Source organism: Sminthopsis crassicaudata, chromosome 3, assembly GCF_048593235.1.
Source record: "Sminthopsis crassicaudata isolate SCR6 chromosome 3, ASM4859323v1, whole genome shotgun sequence".
NCBI lineage: Eukaryota > Metazoa > Chordata > Mammalia > Dasyuromorphia > Dasyuridae > Sminthopsis > Sminthopsis crassicaudata.
The window spans coordinates 595,596,243-595,617,238 of record NC_133619.1 but is presented as its reverse complement, the minus strand read 5'-3'; the positions used below and the strand labels follow the sequence as shown (position 1 = coordinate 595,617,238).

Genomic DNA, 20,996 nt, shown 5'->3' with positions numbered 1-20,996 from the left:
TTCTGACTTTGCTATTTACTAATTGTGAAGTCCTTGAACAAGTCACATAAGCTTTATTGGAAGAGGGGTTCAGTCTTCTCATTTGTAAAATGAAATGATCTCTAAGATCCCTTATACTTCTAGATCAGTGACCCTATCAAGTCCTTTTCCCTTCCTGAGTCTCAGTTTCTTCATCCATCAAAAGAAGACGCTGGAACAGATTGCCCCTGAGCTTTCTCTTCAAACTCAAAGTCCTTTGATAGAATAATAATATTCCTGAGTTGTCAATGATCAGCCAGATGTCATCTTGTTAAGAGTCACTCAGCAATGCCAGATTGTAGATAGCAGCTTCTATCAAAGCTTCAATAGCTCTATTCTGAGCGCTGAAACATTTTTAAATGTTGACATTCAACTGAGAAATATTAGATAAGAAGTCTTGGCTTGTTGATCAGTTGAGATTTAAAATCCAAAATTACTTAAGGTAGTGTAGGTCTAATTTGTATCTCACTTTCCACCCAAGGCAGGAATCCCTCTCCAAAACAACTGGGTCAAGTGATGATCCAGCTTCTGCTTAAACACTTCCATGAGCCCAATACCTCCCAAGGTCACCCATCCCATCTGTGCAGGGCTCTGGTTATTTTATCTGGCACTTCTATTGAGCCAAACTGTGCGTTACCACAGTGTAGTGGAAAGAGTGTAAGACCTGAAGTTAGAAGAGGGTGGAGTTTACACTCATTTTTCATACCCATTAACTATAGAGCCACAAACATGTCTCAACACATCTGTAAAATGAGGTATATTAAGGTTGTATCTTATCTCACAAGACTGTCTTTAAGATCAAATAAGCTAATGTCACAAACAATTTACAAAATTGGTTTATAACATCAGTTGCAATGTTAATAGTTATTCTTATCAATCTCTTATTGCAATGATAATAAGATTATTTGTGACCAATTTGAAGTTATTTTTTTCTTTTCCTCCTCATCATCCCAACCCTGAAAGCCCCAAAGAAATGGACAATATGAAATTGAATTGCCTATAAAGAGAGTCAATCATGCTCTATATTTCCCCAAAGTGGGGATATTTGAAAAAGTCACACGCTTTAAAGGAAATGGGCCAAATGGCTTCAGAGAGAAAAGCAGCAGGAACATTGAAACTCACAGCATGAATTCACCAGATGGTTACAGAGCCACCCAGGCCCAAGCAATATCTATTCCTGAACAAAGAACCTCCAGTGACCTCTAATCCTACTACATCATTGGCCTCCCTCCAGGTTTGGCCTGGGGATCGTCCAGGAAATAACTGCTAGCTTCTCCAGGAGTCAGAATGCAAGACTGCCGCAGTGAGACACACTGATTCTGGGGAACCAGTCATTCCACCCCTTCTTCCTTTGACCTCTGAGTAGATTGGGGAATTGAGAGCTCAACAGGAAGGCTGTTCAGAAACTGGGGAATTTTAAAACCAAGGATGTTCATTGCCAGTGTCTGCTTTAGTCCGTGTATTCTCTACAAACCATGTGTGATTAATTCTTTCAGGCCACACAGAGTTGGGAAGGAAACAAAAATCTTAACAAGGGGAACACGAGCCAATCACAAGTCATTGCTGGATTATTTCATATTTTTTTTGGATGAGGCAATTGGAGTTAAGTGACTTGCCCAGGGTCACACAGCTAGGGAGTGTTAAGTGTCTGAGACCAAATTTGAACTCGGGTCCTCCTGACTCAGGGGCTGGTGCTCTATCCACTGCGCCCCCTAGCTGCCCCCGTTGTTTTATATCTTGAACCACATGAAACTGAGCCTGGACCAAGGTAATTTGCACATGTGCAAAGGGACTCAGGATAACTGGAGGAGAGGGTAAAATTGACAACTTTGCACAACTCTGCCTCAGGGCAGTCCAAATTATGCTCAAATCCTCATAATCCCATTGGTCCAAGAACAACAAAGGGACTCAGAACCCAGCCGAGATGCCCCGTGGGCACCTTCACCAAGGAAATTAATGCATGGGTTGGAGTGCCACCTGGTGGCTTGTCCACATAGTGCACTATGGCTAGCCATCCTTAGGAGCATTTATATACCTTGCCTGCCTTTGGAGCTATCATCAAAAGCAAATGAACCCAAAGAAAGGAACATTGCTAATGGAGGCGGCTTGGAGTACTGGAAATATTAGGCTTTCGATAAGAAAGTTTGGGTTCAAATCCTGGATCTTACATTCCTTGCCAATGACTAATGGCTCAACATCAGAAACCGATAAGATTTTATCAGCAGAAATGATATTCAGAGACAGACATTAACATTTTAATTTATGACTACCCCACAAGGACCAGGGGACTTTCTCATCTGCCTTACAGCTGAAATTCCCTATGCAATATCTTCCCCTATTAGAATATGAGCTCCTGAAGCAGTGGATAGAGCATCAGCCCCGAGACAGGAGGACCTGGCTTCAAATCTGGTCTCAGACACTTAACACTTCCTAGCTGTGTGACCCTGGGCACGTCACTTAACCCCAATTGCTTCAGAAAAAAAAAAAAAGAATACGAGCTCCGTAAGAGCAGAGACTGCTTTTTCAGAGCTTAAACTATACTTTGCAGACAATAAGTGCATAATTCATGCTTTAATTCATTCATTTAAGGTCAAGAATTAATAGGTCACATTTCTACAGTACATTAAGGGAGTGAGTTTAAACGACAAAAAATCGCGGATGTGAACACATTTCTATAAGCACTTTAAGGGAATAAGTTGAAATGGGATGGGGCTCAGGAGACCTGGATCTCTCACTGACTCCCTGTGTGATACTGGGCAAGTCACTACCCTTCTCTGGGTGAGCCTCAGTTTCCTCATCTATAAAAGGAAGGAGGAAGGGTTAAACTAGATACTCTCTAAGGTTCCTTCCAGCCCTAAATCTATGATTCTGTGGCCTGTCATCTGATAGAGAAAAAAGAGAATAGAAAGGGGATCAAAGATGATCTCCAAAGTCTTTTCCAGCTCTAAGCATCCTTCCCCTCTAAAACTCTGTGATTTACAAGGTACTTTCTTTGTGTCAATCCTGAGAGGGAGGTACTCCAGGCATCATTATTTGCATTTTATACACGAGGGAACTGAGGCTCAGAGCTTTGGTGATTTGCCCAAAATCACACAGCTAGCCAGTGTTAGTGCCAAGCCTCTTCCCAGGTCTCCTAACTCCAACCCCAACCCTGTTTCCAGACTATGTGCTGCCTCTAAAGTTTATCTTGCATACATACCTCTGACCCTCCCCCCCAAAAGGCTCAGCTTTGAAATAAGCAGAGATGGGGGACCGCCTTCCTAGGGACCACAGTGGTTAAATGTACCACGCAGTATCTCTATCAAGGAACCTGGTTGGAATATTTGTTCTCTTATTAGTTCTGCCTACATGAAAAAGATTTTTAAAAGTTAAACTTTTTTAATGGAAAAAAATAGCCTCCCATTCTATCCCATTTACCTTCTGCAAGATGGGCATGGGACAAGCGTTGTCAAAGAAGACACAGTTGAAGGCTCCATAGACACCCTCAGAAATATGGTACACGATACTCTTGGGAGAGGCCCCGTCTTCCTCTGTGAAGGGGAAGGGCAAGAGGGTCAGGGAGAATAGTCAGAACCCTGGCCAGGGAAATTCCCTGGGCTTTCCTGGAGTTGCAATGATGGATTCCTCCTCCCAGTAGGCCTTCCCTACAGGCTGACTGGGTTCCCTCTCCCCAAGAGGCCAGGCCATTGCTAATCACCCTCAAATGGAAAGGCAACATGGCATAAGAGAAAGGATTTGGAGCCACAGGTACCAGGCTTCAAATTTCAGCTTTGCAATGGACTATCTGAATCACTTTGGGCAAACCCTGGGCCTCAGTTTCCTCATCTGTAAAATGGGGAGGTTGGACTAGATAATCTCTAAAGTCCTTTTCCTGAGAGATTATGGAAGCAGTGGGGAAAAAATTGTAATAAAGGACCTGTGTTTGAACACTAGCTCTGCTTATTACTTTTGTGATGGGGTGGGGGAGGGGAGAAGACACTTCAATTTCTTGGGGACTTCTCTTTTGTAAAATGAGAACTATTGGATTAGCAGCTCTCTGAAGTTCCTTCCTGTTCTGAATCTATGATCTTGTAATATTTCTAGCTTTAAATTATGTGAGGCTATGGATCGAGGAGAGGCAAAAAGGAAAGCACATCCTCCTCCACTCCACCATATGGTTCTCTATGTACAGAGATACCCTTTGGTAACAGTTATCTTGCTGACCATCTTTCACAATATGCTTGGGAGGTGAAGGAAGAAGTAGCAGGAGGAAGGATCCCCCACTTCCTCTACCCAATCTGGGTCCCCATGATCACTATGTTTCTTCCCATCTCTGCCATGCCAGGTTCCCACAAATCCTGCCAAACAGCTACCTCCTCCTCCAGGCAGCCTTCTCAAATTAATCCTGGCCAATTCCAAGCACTGATGTCATCTCAGATCCTTTTGCATGTGGTTCGTATAGTCTGTTCACACTCTGAAATCGTGCCTGCATAAAACCCAACCAGCCTAAGAGGAACCTCCCAAGGGAAAGGACACCAAGCTTCCTTGGCCATCTCCCCACACCCAAACCCCCACATAACTTACCATCCACGCCAGCCTGATCTGATGGAACTTCCTTCTTGGCAACAATCCTGACAGCCAAGGTAAAAGCAGAGGCCACATAATAGCGTCCAGGCTCAGCCAGAATGTCTACTCCACAGCCTTCAGGAAAGTACATATCCAAGGCTGAGTTGATCACAGAAGCCATCTGGGGCCAGGAAAGGTAAAAAGGGAAAATGGTGAATAAGCCCTCAGTTCCCTCCAGAAATGAAATCTCAGCTCAAAAATCATTCTGTCTAGAAATAAAAATCTTACTTTTAGAGTTGGAAGAAAGTTCAGACATTACTCAATCTACTGCCTACCAGAATAGGGATCCTTTGAAATGCCTCCTCCACCATCCCATGGTTGATAATTTTGAAACCTGGGGCCAAGCAGAACTTGGAAAAGAAGCATTAAACCTGCCTACTTTGGCCCCCAATGCTAGTGAAAATTGCAAAAAAGCAAATTTAGGCTTGACATTAGGAAAATTTTCCTAACGATTAGAGCTGCTGTATCCAAGTGGAATGAGCTGCCTAGGAAAATGATGGGTTTCCTTTCTCTGGAAGACTATGAGCAAAAAAAGGGATCAAAAGATCAGTGGAAAAGACTCCACCTTCCTGCAACCCAGCAAAGGTAGCAAAGAAACAGACACACAAAAAATGGAATCAATTATCTGAATAGAGGTCAAAGTGTTGGTCTGTTTTATCTTTTCCCCTATCATAGTGTAGAAAAAAACAGCATCTTTTTTGTGTGACTGTTTGAGACATCACATGCTGTTTTTCCTAGCTGTGAGCTCCTTAAGAAAAAGGACGTGGAGTATCCCCACCATTGCAAGTACGGTGTTCAGGAGCAGCAATAAACAATGTAATGTCCGGGCTAAGCTTTCTAGAGGTCCTGTGGAAGGGCCTTGGTCTCACCAGGATAGACATCACGAGAATGGTCAAGAATAGTCTAGCTTCTTTATTCTGGCCCAGTCTTAATCTCAATGCAGGAGGCATGAGAGCCACCACGAGGCTGGTCAAAGATAGAATGTCTGTTTTCCAGTCCTTCTTAACCCTTATATGCCCCATTACAATTATATCATTACAGCATACCGATTATGTGTGAACTAGAGAACCATTACATCACCATGCTAAGTACTAAGTATATATGTGAACTAGAGAACCATTATATCATCAGTTCCACTGAGTTAACACCTTGTTTCAAGTGTACTTCACCAAAGTTCTGCCCTCTACAACTTAACAAATTTTTAATTAATTTTGTTGTTCATTTTTGATTCTCCATGACCCCGAGTTGGGGTTTTCTTGGTAAAGATAAAGAAACTGAGGCAAACAGGGTTAAGTGACTTGCCCAGAGTCACATAACTAGTGAGTGTCTGAGGCCAGATTGGAACTCAGGAAGATGACTCCAAGCATGGCAGTCCAGTCACTGTGCCAAGTAGCTGATTAGAAAAATAGCCAGCATTAACAATTTAGCTGCCTCCTCAAAATCCAAAGAGAAATAGTAAGAGGAGGCGATTAAGGTGAAAAATTATGATTATTAAAGACTTCCTTGTGATCCTAGGCAAGTGACCAGTTTAAAAGACCCCAGGACAAAAGACCAGTTTGCAGTAGTGGAGGTAGCTTCTTCATCCAGAGTTCCCAGGTCCAGTTGCAAGAGTACTGATAGTATTCAGTGGCCACTACTGCTCTTTCTTCTTCTTAGAGAACTGGGGAAAGCCCTGGATTTGAAGTCCATGGACCGGGATTTAAATTTCAATTCTCCACCTTACTATGTTGAGACCTTAGGGCAAATTTCTTCTCCCTTTTCGGGCCACCATTTTGTCATATGTAAGATGATTTCACCAGGGCTTAGATGAGACCCCTGGGTTCTCAATAGCTAGAGCAGCTGGGAACAAGTTCTAAAAACTTCCTAAGTTTGGACTGGTGATGTGTCTGGAATCCAAAGGATCAGCCCAGCTAAGTGCAGAGAAAGTCACCAACAACGAGTTAGCCACTAGGAGATAAAGCTAGGGGTCACAGCCACCTGTAATGACCACATACTAAGGCAGAGAGGAGCCACTATCTATGTAAATGAAGGAAATCACAGGTCCCTAAAATAACAAAGCATTATTGTTATCAATAGTTACTGCAGTTGATCATATACCTTATCTTAATGCTTTTGATCCTTAGCAAAAGGCCAGTGGATAGTCAGCGTAGACAAGTATTAACCTCTCCATTTTACAAGAGGGGAAACTAAGGCTCAGAAAGATTTAGCACATAACCTGTCAAGTAGCAGAGCCAGTATTCAAATCCCGTTCTCATGAATACAAGTCCAGGACTCTGTCCAAATTGGGGGAAGGAAAGCTACCATAGAAATAAATTGTACCAGTCCTCTTCAATCTTCCTCCTATTGCTCTGCCCTCCCTAACTGCTCCCTTGTCACCATTTATTAGGACACATCACTCAGGTCCAGGATCTTTCCTGAGCCTCCCCTCAAAGTTGTGCTTTAAACTCTTAAAATTACTTTCTATAAATATTGATTTCTCTGAACGCGTTCAGTCAATCATTAAGAATTTACTAAATGCCCACTATGTGCCAGACTCTAGGAATACAAAGAAAAACTGAAAACAGTCCCTTCTCAAGGAGCTTATTCTATTGGGAGAGGTAAACAAAAGTAGATATGAGGTAATTTGGGGGAAGGAGAAAGAAGGAAGAAAAGTAGAGAACAGAAGAGAACAAGAATGCCCTCATATAGAAGGAGGTGCTTGAGCTGCATATTTTGCTCCTGAGAGTAGGAACTGTTTCCTTTGTCTTTGTATCCAAAGTGCCCAGGGCCATGCTATAAAACAGTCATGGAACTACATGACTGGGTCACAACTCTGATTCTACCATCTTATGTGTTTACTGAATTGATATAATGGCAGAGCTGGGAGGACTGGGCTAAGGAACCTGAGGCTTTTTGGTGGTTTATTCCCACAGCCTCTGTGCATCCCCCTCCCCCAAACCGGGGTCCTCTGAAATTTCCGAGGAGGAGGAGCCCACAGATCACTAGACTTTTACCTCTTCAAACCTGACTTTGGAGTCCTCAGTGCCAGGAAAGCCACCTCCAAGATCCAGGATGTGCATCCGGTAGCCCAGCTCAGTCCCCATTTCAAACACCAGGCGAGCATCTGCGATGGATTGAGTAAAGGCCTGAGGGTCGGAGGCGCAGCCACTTCCAACATGAAAACTAAAGAGAAAGAATCCTGCTCTAAGCAAAGGGACTTACTGGGGGATGAGGGGAGAGGAGACGGGGAGAGAAGGAAGGGAAGGGGAGGAAGGGAAGGAAGGGAAGGAAGATAGAAGGAAGGGAAGATAGGGAGTTAGAGAGGAGAGGGGAAGGTGAAGGAGGAGGAGGAGGAGAAAAAGTAGCCCCTCCTCAACCCTACCAGCTACAGAGTTGTAGGTCTTAGGTTTAAAAGGAATGTACCCATTCTACAGAGGAAGCAACTGAACCCAGAGAGATAAAGGACCTTGGGTAATGGAGAAGGAAAGTAGAAAAGGAGTCACCACTTCTCTGATATAAAAAAATTGTATTCTGGGAGAGAAGAAAGAGGTTACGAGGGAAATTTAGCCAATGTCAAAACAAAAGACATCAATAAAAATGCATTGGGGGGATATTTAAAGAGGAAAATGTCTGGCATGTAAAATGTTTGACTCATAAGGGAACTTAAAGGCCATCGACTTCAGCTCCCTCAATTTACTGATGCAGAGATGGAGATCCAGGAAAATGATAAAACACAGCTAATAAGGACAAAATCATGTGGAGGCATCTCTAATAGGAGTCTAGGCAGAGGGGTGCTGTAATTTTCCCCATGTCCTTTCCTAATCCCACTCCTGAAAAGGTCAGCTGGTTGCCAAAGTCATCAAATTAGTATCCCTCTGGGATGCCAGAATGGCCTTCAGATTCCTCCTAATAACACTAATGAATAATTGTAAGACAAACCAGCGTCAATCAACCCAGAGAGATTAATCAGCTGGAAAATGATTGCTAAGTGATTTGGTTTTGCCTAAAACCCAATTTTAAATTTCCAGAGCATCCTCCCTTCCATTATTCTCATATATTTTCATAACATCTCTGGGACTTGGGCAGAGCTAATATCTACCCTTTGCAGATGAGGAAAATAAGGTCCAGGTGGGTAGCTGATTTGCCCAACGTCACACAGCCAGGACATGGCTATAGGAACCCAGGGTCTGACAGGTTTCCACCCACCCAAAGGAGGCAAGGTTCTAGAAGGCCTCAGGAGGCAGGTCACCTGGGAGAAAGCATTCACTGACCTAACACCCACCACATCCATGTTCATCTTCTTGGCAGTTTCTAGCAGGTGTCTACAGGACTTCAGAGTAGCACCGAGCTTCATGCTCAGGCGGGCAGGAGAGCAGGAGTCATCTGTGGCAATGCGTAAAACCATCCTGTGGGGAGACACGCACACCCCGCCCTCCCCGCTGGGTGGAGATCCACCCCCCTCCACAGGGTTCTCTTGCTTGCTGCTCCTCCAGGACATCTCTCCTGGGCCAGCAGGCTGCAGGCCACCTGGCTTAGAACCATTCAACTACCAACCATCCCCAGCAAGGGAGCCATGGTGGGCGCATACCCCCCAACGCCCTACACTGAGGGGCCAAAGCTGTGGCTTAGCCTTAGTACCAACCTCCACCACCTCCAGTTTGTAGGCATCTCTCTTTCTTAACCCACCTCTGACTCCCTTTTTTCCCTCTCTATAACAGATGTTACTGAGATCATAGCCAGGGGATTCCCTGAGACAGGAAGACCACCCTGGACCAGACAGCGCCAGATAGGCTGGACTAAAAAGTGTGAATGGTGCCATGTGGTCCCACACAGTGACCCCACAGACAAGTAATATACATTTTTTTCTTCATTGGCCACCATCTCATCATCAAAACCTTCAGTGGTTCCCTATTGCCCTTTAAAATCATTCCACACTCTTCCCCCGGCACTGCATTTTCAGGCCCTCTACCATCTGGCCCCAAGCTCCTAGATCCAAAACAAACCCTCAATTCTAGACTGATTACATAGGGGAAAAAACATATTTAATGTTCAAATTGTTCACACAGGAATTTATTGCCTTTAAGGAACATTGGCTGAGGACCCTTACTTAGTATATGACAAATCGTACCAGGATCTGGAGTCATAGGGCCACATCTGTAAAATGGGCAACACTGGACTCCCTGGCCAATTTATTGCCATTCATGGTAACCTATGAAGCCTCTGTTCCTCCTCTGTAAGAAGGTGGTCTTGGACTTAAGTGACCTGTGAGATCCCCCCTTCCCTGCTCTGGAAGACTGGTCCTCTGACTAACTGAGGTTCACATCTGAATTCTAAATCTATATTTCTATCTCTACAGATGAGGGACTGTAAAAAGTCAGATTCAACAGAGCTGCTCACAACCCCCATCCTTACCCTCAAGGTGCTACTCACAGTAGCCCAAATTTCTATCTTAAAGCTTTTCAATCTGCAAGTGCTACAGTATATCCTGCCCATCTTCAGAGAGCCCATTGTTAAATGTTCAGGGTGAGCATTTTACTCCTCAAAAACCAGTAAATACTACAAATCAGGGTACATGTTGTTCATGGTTTTTAGAAGTGATGGAGAAGATGTTAATAATGTTTTAAAATATGGCCTAGATCCATTTTCTCCACCAGAGAATCTTTTGTTAAACATTTACCAGCACACTCTTTCTTCATGTAAGAAGGTGAATGCTATGTGAACATTATTATCCCCAATAATTGAGGAAGAAATAGAGATGGCAAGTTAAATGATTTAAAAGCAAAGGATCATTAATGTAAAACTAAAATGGCCCATAGGAGCAATCTAGTCCAAACCTTTAATTTTATAAGTAATAATTTATAATAAAATTTTATATAACATATAAGTATATTATATGTAACACATTTATATATAATATATACATGTGGTCATAAGATGGTCACCTGCTCTCACTGGACAAGGATTGGCCCAGGGCTACAAAAATATTCTGAGGGACTTTCCATTTAGTTGTGATCTCTACCCACACACTGAGCTAGGTCACCATCACAAGGCAAAACCAAGGGAGGAAGACCTCTAACTTCCTATAATTGAGCAAGTGACTTGGAATCTACACATCACAACTCTGAGGCCTTATATACCAAACTTTGATATGATTCTACCAATTTGATTAATACATTGGAATCAAGTAAGGGTCCAAATGAATTATTTCTCCCAATATTTATATACTTATAATAATTTATAAATATTTCATTTTATGCTGACAACTCTGGGAGGCTGCAGCTATCTATGAAGATAATGAGACCCAGAAAATGTAAGTAACTTGCCCAGGATCACATAAACCAACTCCAAGCTCCATCAGTCTTAATAAAACTGATAAGGCTTACTAATTACACTAAAGACAATCCAACACTTTTATTTTTTACCTGAGGGAATTGGGGAAATTACTACACCAAGGTCACACACAGCTATTAAAGAGCAGAGCCAGATCTTGACTCCAGGCTTAGAACTTTGAGAGTTGGACAGGACCTTAGAGGTCAAAAGTCCAAACTGCATCTGAACAAGAATTTCCCCCCCACACCCCCTCCTAAACCTCTACAAAAGCCTGTTGTTGATCTGAGGACTGGATTCGGCTCCTTAGATTGCTCTATGCAACCTTGGACAAGTGGATTAATTTGAGACCTCACAGTCATGATCTCAAGGTGAGAGGAGTTGAACCTTTCAAAAGGTCCCTTTTCAATTCTAAATCTATGATTTGGAGAAATGATCATTGACTGAATCTCAATTCTGAACTCTCATCATGAACAATCATCCAGCCTTCTCTTGAAGACTTTCAATACTAAGGAATCCTTTCCTCCCCCCAGGGAAGCTTGGCCCCTTTGGATGACTCTTAGAGAAACTTTTCCTTACAATCAGCCTACCTGGCAGTGGGGTGGGACCTCGCCACCTTCGCCAGCTCCACCTCGTTGTCAAAGCTGAGCACTCGAATGCCAAGCCTGGCAGCCTGCTTCACCTGGGCAGCCTGCTTGCATGGGCTGGTATAGATGATCTTGTGGGCAGGGACCCCAATGTGCCGTAGCAGCTCCATCTCTGCCTACAAGGACAGTAAGGGACTGAACTCTGCATTGCTCATCCTGGACCCTACCTAGCAAGACTCCAACAAGCTGGTTAATCACCATCCCATAAGCTAATTGGGAACTTGAGCTTCCTAGAGGAGTTGGAATTTGAGTTAGGATGTTAAATGATAGATAAAAATTCAGTGAAAGGCAGCCTGGCCCAGTGAATATGACAAGCAGCCTCAGAGTCAGGAAGTCACAGTGAAGTTCAAGTCCCATCTCTGGTACAATACTGGCTGTATAACTCTAGACAAGCTCCTTAAATCTCTTGATGTCTGTGGATCAACGCTCTAAGACTAGAGGGTAGAGACAGAAATTCCCTACAAGGAAGGAAGGAAGGAAGGAAGGAAGGAAGGAAGGAAGGAAGGAAGGAAGGAAGGAAGGAAGGAAAGAAGGAAGGAAGGAAGGAAGGAAGGAAGGAAGGAAGGAAGGAAGGAAGGAAGGAAGGAAGGGGGAAAGGAAAGGAAAAAGGAAAGGAAAAAGGAAAGGAAAAAGGAAAGGAAAAAGGAAAGGAAAAAGGAAAGGAAAGGAAAGGAAAGGAAAGGAAAGGAAAGGAAAGGAAAGGAAAGGAAAGGAAAGGAAAGGAAAGGAAAGGAAAGGAAAGGAAAGGAAAGGAAAGGAAAGGAAAGGAAAGGAAAGGAAAGGAAAGGAAAGGAAAGGAGAGAAGGAAGGGAGTGGAGAAAGGAAAGAGAGGGAAGGAGTGGGGAAAGGAAAGGGAAGGAGAGAGGGAGAAAGGAAACAGGGAGGGAAGGAGAGAAGGACATTTCTTCAGATTCAGAAAATAGGGTCAATATACCATTTAGCATGGGATTCCCTTTTCTTGGCCCTCATTTTCTCCCACCTAATCCCAAACTCCAAGGGAGATAGAGCTGGACCCAGTGGGTCAATCCAGGACCCTACAGTTCCCTCCTTCCACCACTACTCCATCCAGGAAATGAACCCTGAGGGAGTTTCCAAGTGTCTAAAATCCTCAGGAGAGTTTTCTCTGATCAGCCTTGGGAAAGGGAAGAGGTAAACAACTCTAGGCTGAATATCTACTATGAAATGCTCTACAAAGGAGATGATCTATTACAATAGTGCAAATCAAGCTAGATTTCATCCTCAGGCTCATTCTTTCAACCCCACTCAAATCTTATCTTCTTTATCAATGGAACCCATAACCTAGATTCATCATCCCACCCCTCTTTGCTTGGTCCAAATCCTATTCACTCTTCAAGCTTTTCCATTAAGTCTTCCCTGACAATCCTAGCCCAAAGAGACAATAATAAATATTACTGTAACCCAAGAAATGACAAGGCAGATGACTTCAGAAAAAAGAAAAAACTGGGGAGACTTATATAAGCTGATGCTTAAGTGGGCAGAACCAGAACAACATTATACACAATAATGATGATAATTAAGTGTGAAAGATTTAGCTACTCTTATCCAAACAATGATCTGTCAACAATTCCAAAGGACTCATGGTGAAAAATGCCATCTACATTCAGAGAGAGAACTGATGAATTCTGAGTGCCATATCCTTGAAACATATCCTTTTTCGCTTATTTTTCTTGTTTCCTAAAACATGACTTAATATGTTTTCCATGATTCCACATACTTATAATGGGTATTATAATACTTGTCTTCTCAATGGGTGGTAGAGTTAGAAGGGAGGAAAATAATCTCAAACTCAAAATTTCTAAAAACAAATGTTATGGAATAAATAGAAAATGAAAAAATGAAACAGTTTTCACTTATTTTTCTTGCTTTTTTTTTTTTAACCACAAGACAATATGAAAATTGTTTTGCATGATTTCACATTTATAATGGGTATCATAGTACTTGTCTCCTCAGTAGATGGTGGAGGAGTTGGAGGGAGGAAAAAAACCTAAAACTCAAAATTTCCAAAAATGAATGTTATAAATAAAATTGAAAATAAAAAATATTATGTCCCTTTTCAGTTTGCAAAATGCTGTAAGGAGCCTTAAGGAATCATTTAATCCAACCCCTTTATTTTCAGATGAATTAACTAGACACACCTAGAGTGGTGAAGTAAGCCTAGCCCTAGGACACAGTTAATGCTTGACAGACAGGCTCAAATTTAGTTTTTCTGACTCCAAATGTCTGTCTACAACACACTAGCTGTCCTTTTCTAAAATCTTATGTCCAGGATAATCAACTAACTATGACAGGCTTGCTTCTTTTCTCACATGTTCAGTGATCCAATACAATAAAATACAGTTTACAATAGTAAACTTTGGGTGGAAAATGTCATCCACATCCACAGAGAAAAACTATAGAGGCTGAATGCAAATCAACATATGCTATATTCACTTTTTATTCTTTGAAAAAGAACTATAGAGCCTGAATTCAATAACATATGCTAAAATCATATTTTTTCTTCCTTTTTTTTCTCTCATGATTCTTCCCCCTTTTTTGTTCTTATTTTTCTCTCCCAACTTGATTCATAAGGAAATATGTACAAAAACAAATGTACATGTATAACCAACAAAAATGTTTCTACATGTAACTGGGGAAAATTAAAATTAAAAATAAATAAAATGTTATGGATGGACTCTTCAAATATTTATTGCTCTTATCATGACAGCTGTTTTCGTAGATAGAATCTTTTCATATTTTAGTTCCCATTCTATGATTTTTAATGTTTGAAAGCACTTTTCTTACAATTAATATTTACAGTATTAATTCACATATTTAACAGGTAAGAAAAGTGAAGCTTAGAGAGAGATAATCACAACTAGAAAATGACAGAACTTTAAAACTTGAATCCCAAATTTCTTGATTCTGAACCTTGAGATTTTCCCTTTTTTGTTGTTGTAGTAGTAGTAATTGTATTTTGAGGGGGGAGGGTTACTGTTGTTTGTTTCACTTCATATCTTTTAAGGACAGCTAAGTAGCACAGTGAATAACCTCATCTTCCTGTGTTCAAACCTGGCCTCAGACACTTATTAATAGCTATATGATCTTGGACAAGTCACTTAACCTTGAATACCTCAGTTTCCGCATCTGTAAAATGAACTGGAGAAGGAAATGACAACAATTTGCCAAGAAAATTCCAAATGGGATCACAAAGAGACACAATTCAAAATGACAACGACAACTACATCAAAAAGGCTTCAACTCAGTCTTAGACCTCTTGGTTCCTCAGCCCAAAATGTGACAAGAGAACTCAACAAATTGAATAATTGAAAGACATATTTAGCAATGGTAAAAATCCCATACATCATTACTGAAACTGCAGATAACTTTGAAGATGACTTTCTCCTCCCTGGATCTCAGCCTTCTCCAACTATAATAGGAGAAGGAAGGACCGTGAAGTTTATCTCTCATCCCACTTCCCATAATATACAACCTATAGTCAACCTTTGCAATATTTCTTGAATATACCCTTCCTCTCCTCTGCTACTGCCCAGATTTTAGCCTCATCATCTCATGCCTGGATTATTGCAATAGTTACCTGCCCCAGGTCTCTCCCCACTCCGTTATCCTCACACAGCCATCAAAGTAGTTTTTCCTAAAGCACAGTTCTGACCATGTCATTCCCCTACTCAAAATAAACTCGAATGACTCCTCATTGCCTCCAGGATCAAATAGACTTACATGCATTTTCACTGGATTGTCTCCCATGCTGGGAATATTCTCCTTCCTCATTTTTTCTCCCTGTCTTCCTTTAAATCCCAGCTAAAATATTACTTTCTTCAGGAAGGTGTTCTTAATTCTATCTAGTGCTTACACTCATTGATTATTCCTACATATCCATATGTGTGTGTGGACCCTAGGAAAGTCCCTTAACTTTTGTCTCAGTTTCCTCATCTGCAAAATAAGCTGGAAAGGGAAATAGCAAACCGCTCCAGGATCTTTGCCAAAAAAAACAAAAACAAAAACAAAGAACAAGTGGGGTTATGAAAAGTTAGTTATGGCTGAAATAACTCAATAAAAACAAGAAAGGTGATCATTCAATGTCAACAGTCTATTCTAAGATTCCTCATCCTACCTTTTCCAGCTTCAAAGTCTAGGTTCTGAGGTTTACCTCCCAACTCTGACAGTGCATGCTGCAAATTCTTAAAATGAAATAGGACTCCTAAAGTAGGTCAGAGAAGGGAAGAAGGGGTCATCTCCTTACCTTATTAGCACAACTGAACCCCAGCCCCAGCTCCGCCAGGGCCCTCAGCACCCCAGGGCTGCTGTTGCACTTGACGACAAAGAAGGGTCTGACCCGGGGTAGGTTCTTCAGAAAACGAAGGTGCTTCTTCACCACATCTCCCAGGTCGGCCACAAAGAAGGAGACACCTTCATCCTATACAGAAAACAGGAGTGAACCAGTTTCACTGGAATCCCTGCTCTTTCCCATATCTCTCCCCCATCCAAAGAACAAACTTCCAAACATCTCATCATCCCACTGCTAGGTCCCCAAATCGCTTTTTTAATTATTTCCCACTGATAGAGCTAAGAGTTGTGCGGGTGGGGCAGCAAGGTGGCGCAGTGGAGAGAGCACCAGCCCTGAAGTCACGAGGACCAGAGTTCAAATCTGACCTCAGACACTTAACACTTCCTAGCTGTGTGACCCTGGGCAAGTCACTTAACCCTAATTGCCTCAGCCAAAAAAAATTTTCCTCCACCTAAAAATAGGAAGATTAATCTACTTAAAAACATGGAATTAAGAGCTGTAGGAAAAGTTCAGAGATTATCAAGCCCTGTCCCTTTTATTTGGCAAGCGAGGAAAATGAAGTCCTAAAGAATTGTCCAACATCATAGGTCACTGATAGGAGATCTCTTCCCGTTCCTGTAATTAGCCTTTATGCATCTGCCAAATAAAGATTCCCTTACTCTAGAGGTCCAGAGCCTATCAGCCTGCATCTCTTCCTGCCTTCCACTCCAGTTCACTTAAATTCGAGCCTATAGAGATCTTGGGAGTGATTTGCCTTTTGTTATTACTATTGCTTGCTGTTCAGTCCTTCCAGTCCTGTCAGTCTTCATGACTCCATTTGAGGTTTTCTTGGCAGAGATACTAGTGTGATATTGCCATTTCTTTCTCCATCTCATTTTACGAATGAGGAAACTGAGGTAGAGTTAAGTGACATGCCCAGGATCTCACAGCTGGTAAGTCTAAGACCAAATTTGGATTCAGTAAAAGTCTTCCTGACTCCAGGCCTTGCACTCTAGAGCACTGTATCACATAGCTGTCCATGTACAGGATCTTGAGTTATTATAATGAATTTTGATCTAGAAGATGCCTCAGTAGTCTGACCCCTTCCCTTATTTTATCAATAAGGAAAGTTAACACTGATTTAGTGACTTTCCCAAAGACAACCAGGTAAGAGTGTAGGAGCTGTGTCCCAAGTGAGTCAAAATCCAGAGCTTAATCCGCCTCCAAAAGCCCACCTTCCCCAACTGAATTTTCCCCAACTGCAGACTCCTCTCTTTTCCTACCTGTGAGCCCCCCAGGGTCAGCTCCTCCAGCAGGTCTCTGGTGGTGAAGCCCTCCTCCACCATCACAAAGTCTGATTCACTCAGGTAGCCAGCCATGCTTGGGAGCCACGGGGAATGCTAGGTGGACCGGCTCCCACCGCCGTAGAAAGTATGCAACACACTGCCAGGTTTGAAGAAAAGACAGGGAAGAGAAGGTCCCAGAGGGAGATCCAGGAGCAATAGGCTCCCATAGGGCCCTCAGCATCCTAAGCCCCAGTTTATTTCCCAGAACACATCAGCATAGGATGGATTGGGGAAGGGTAAGAATGCGCCTTGTCTTGCAGGTAAGTAGGATCTCCAGGAAAAGGCCTGAGATTTCAGCATGAAATTCTCAAGGACCCTGATCTAAGAGGATACTAGTACAGACAGGATGATGAGGTGCCTAAACCCACTTAGGATCCAGAGGACCTGAGGACCTGATCTAATTACCATTCTGCCCACCCTGCCTTCTTCTCTCTGGGCCCAGGGTTTCAAGACAACCACTACCTAGGCTTATTCTCCCAAGGTAACCAGACTGAAACCTCCCCTCCCCCTTTTCCTTCCCTTAGGCAGGGGCCCCTCCACTTACCGAGCCCCGTCCTCCTTGGGGGGGGCAGAGCCGGGTGCGATGCTAGGGGGGCTCGCAGGTGAGCTCAGAACTTGTGCAACACCCCGAGGAGTAGCTGCTGCTGGGGAGCTGAGGCCCCTGCTCCCCGAGAAAGGGGGGAGAGAGGGAAAGAAGGGAGAAGCTAATCAGAATAGGGTGAAGGGAAGAGGGAAGGAGGAGGAGGAAAGACCTACAACATGGAAAGAATCTGGTGATCGTCTGACTCAAACCTCCTCCATTTTACAGATGGCAAACGTGAGGCCCCAAAGAGTGTAAGGGACTTGTCCAAGATTGGGGGCACAGAAGGAGGAGAGAGTTAGATATCCTCCCCCTCGGGAATCCTCCCCTCCCCCCTTCCTCCCTTCAAGTCACCTTAAAACGCATTTACACGGCTTCTGCCCATAGGTCTCCCCAGCGAGTGAATCGGATACCGGCGCCTCCGCTCCCCCCGCGGCTCCGGCCCGGCCCTGCGGCCTGCGCCCCGCCCGCCCGCAGCAGCGACTGATTCCACACCCCGCCTCCCGCCAGCCTCTCCCCTTATATACTCCTACTCCCCCAGGACCCCCCTCGCCCCGCCTCCTCTGACTCCCGTAACCCTGGCAACCAGGCATCGCCAGCCCATTGGTCGATTCCGACACAAAGCATTCGCCCCCGGCCGCACCCTGCCTCGCGACACACACCTCAGCATCGTCCCCCACCACCGCCCCCTGACTCCTGGACCTCACCCTCCATACTTCCCCGTCCACATCCAGTGAACCCAAAGCGCTTCGGACCCCACAGTACAGTCTGGTCACAAAGAGGTAGCTTGTCCGCAGCATCCAGGCCCAGAAGGAAAGGCCCAGACATCCCGAATGATAGGTGATTGGGAGGAGGAAGGCTTCCCAGCAAAATAGGCCATCCCTCCCAATTCTAAATTCCAAATCCAGGGCGGATTTGTAACTTGTGACTCAGGGCCAGATCCAGCTCCTCTCCTCCGATCTGCTTTTCCTTTACATCCCAGCCAGCCAGATCTCTCTTCTCTGAGACACTGCCTTATCAAATTAAGGGGCTGGACAGAAATCCCAGGATTTCATACTTGAGAGCGATCCACAACCATACGTCAATCACTTATTTGATACCTGAGGGAAATGAGGCCCAAAAGAAAAATCACCCGGAACTAAAATCCGGATTCACAGATCTAGGGATGTTTCTAATACTCCATGCTAGATGGACTTTTAATCTTTGGTATCCCTAAGGCTCAAGTCTCTAGAGCCCCCTTGGCTCTTGCCATTTAGGCACAAGACCTTGCAGTTTATGGCTTCTCTCTCCAGGCCTTCTGCCATTCAGCACTGAATGTGGGCACAACACTTCACTTCCTCCTCTTTCTGCAAAAGAACCAAGGGCTTTCTTTCTAGATCCAAAATTCTCCAAGGCAGGAGTGTGTAAGTCCTCTGAAGGCAGAGTTGGTGTCTAGGGATCCATAGGATTCTAGAGTGTGAGCTGGAAGAGAAGGTAGAGGGCATCTTATTCAAGTCCCTCATTTTACAAGTGAGGAAAATGAGACCCCATATTAGTGGCAAGGTCACACACAAGTGAGTAAATGGCACTAAGGAGTGAATGCATGTTCTCTTGACTCCAAAGCTAGTGTTCTTTTCACTTTGTCACAGATTCAGACACAAAACTTTAAAGATATAGATTTCTTTGTAACCCTAAGGGCCAACACAGAGTTGGGTAAATAGAAAGCACTGCCCCTTTGTGGAAGAGGAGACAGTAAACAATCCAATCCTGAGCCCTGGATCTTGAGGATACACATCAGCTTCCTAGAAATGGATGGTGCAGGGGAAAGAATCCTGGGTTTGTATCTAGTTTTGACATTTACTCCTTGTGTAGCAGTGGGCAAGATGCACAACCTTGCTGAACCTCAGTTTTCTCATCTGTAAAAAATGAGGGAGTTGGATTTAATAACAAGTTAATTTTCATACTGGAATTTCTCATGAATTTCATCTCCTTCTCCAAGACAATACCATCGTATTCAATACCCAGGGCCCCCCTGTCAGTATCAACACACATTTTATTGAATAATTGTTATATGCCAGGAAATATACTAAGTAGTGGGGCTACAAATCTAAGAGTGAAGCAGTTCCTGCCCTCAATGAAGTTATATTCTAATGGAGGAGAAAGAGAATAGGAACATTTAAGTGAGTGTGTGTGTGTGTGTATACAATATTGCATGTGTGTCATAAAAATGTATATATATACATATATATTAGAATACATGGATATATATATATATATATATATATATATATATATATATATATATATATATATATATATATACATACACACACATAAATATGGAGGGAGGGCACTGTGGTTGTGATAACCTGTTCTTTGGTATTTTGGTTACATAACTTCTGTGACTTTTTGATCATCTGTTTTCAGAGTTGACATTTATATAGGTAAAAATGAGGATTCGGGAATGATATAGAGGTTTTCTACCAGGATCTCTGGGAAGATAAACATGTCTTCAACAGTTTGGAAGAAAGCTAGATTGGAATTTGGGGAGATATAATGAATTCTACTTTAGACATGTTGAGTTTGAAATGCTGCTTAGACTTTTTGAAAATATACTATAAGGCACTTGGTGTTACAGAACTAGAGCTCAAAGAGATAAGGATGGAATCTATAGATTTGGGCATAATCTATATAGAGATGATAATTGAATCCATTGAAGTTTATGAGGTCACTGAGAGAGAGTATGGAAATAAAAAAGAAAAGGGTCCAGAACAAAGTGTTAGATCACACTCATAGTTAAAACGACATGGATGCAGAAGAGAATGAGAAAGTGTCATGAAAACCCAGGTGAAGAGAGTACTCTTAGTATCAAATGCAGCATACAAGTCAAGGATAAAAATTGAAAAGCAGCAACTGGACTTAATGGTTAGGAGATCATTAGTAACTTTGGAGATAATAGTTTCAGTTGAATGGCAAAATCAGAAGCCAGATTGTAAGAGGTTGAAATAGAGTTATTGAAATAGAGTTATAGAAAAGAAAGAGGATACCAAGTGTATCTAGGCTTCTTCAAAGAATTTGGCTGAGAAGGGGGGAGGGAGAAAGGGGAGAGATGTAGGGCGACAGTGAGAGATGATCAAATCCAATGAGATTTGTCTTGATTTTTTTTCAAGAATAGGGGAGACTTGGGTATGTTTGGAGACAGCAAGGAAAGAACCAGTAGATAAAGATTG

The 20,996-nt window shown here is 42.9% G+C and overlaps 1 protein-coding gene across 4 annotated transcripts in view; it reads right to left on the bottom strand.

Moving 5' to 3' along the window:
• The window catches only part of AZIN2 (antizyme inhibitor 2), a 74,014-nt gene that overhangs the window by 14,117 nt on the left and 38,901 nt on the right, over positions 1-20,996 (bottom strand). For 2 of the 4 annotated variants that reach the window (XM_074305413.1, XM_074305415.1), the window contains exons 1-9: positions 18,142-18,287; positions 17,752-17,868; positions 17,145-17,304; positions 15,838-16,011; positions 11,520-11,692; positions 8,874-9,008; positions 7,617-7,785; positions 4,582-4,744; positions 3,436-3,548 (exon numbers count right to left, since the gene is read on the bottom strand). In XM_074305413.1, the coding sequence (XP_074161514.1) occupies positions 3,436-3,548; positions 4,582-4,744; positions 7,617-7,785; positions 8,874-9,008; positions 11,520-11,692; positions 15,838-16,011; positions 17,145-17,240 (1,023 nt within the window). In that variant the 5' untranslated portion in view covers positions 17,241-17,304; positions 17,752-17,868; positions 18,142-18,287. Of the gene's footprint in view, positions 1-3,435; positions 3,549-4,581; positions 4,745-7,616; positions 7,786-8,873; positions 9,009-11,519; positions 11,693-15,837; positions 16,012-17,144; positions 17,305-17,751; positions 17,869-18,141; positions 18,288-20,996 lie in introns of those variants that run through there. The other 2 variants (XM_074305414.1, XM_074305412.1) reach the window with 1 other exon arrangement.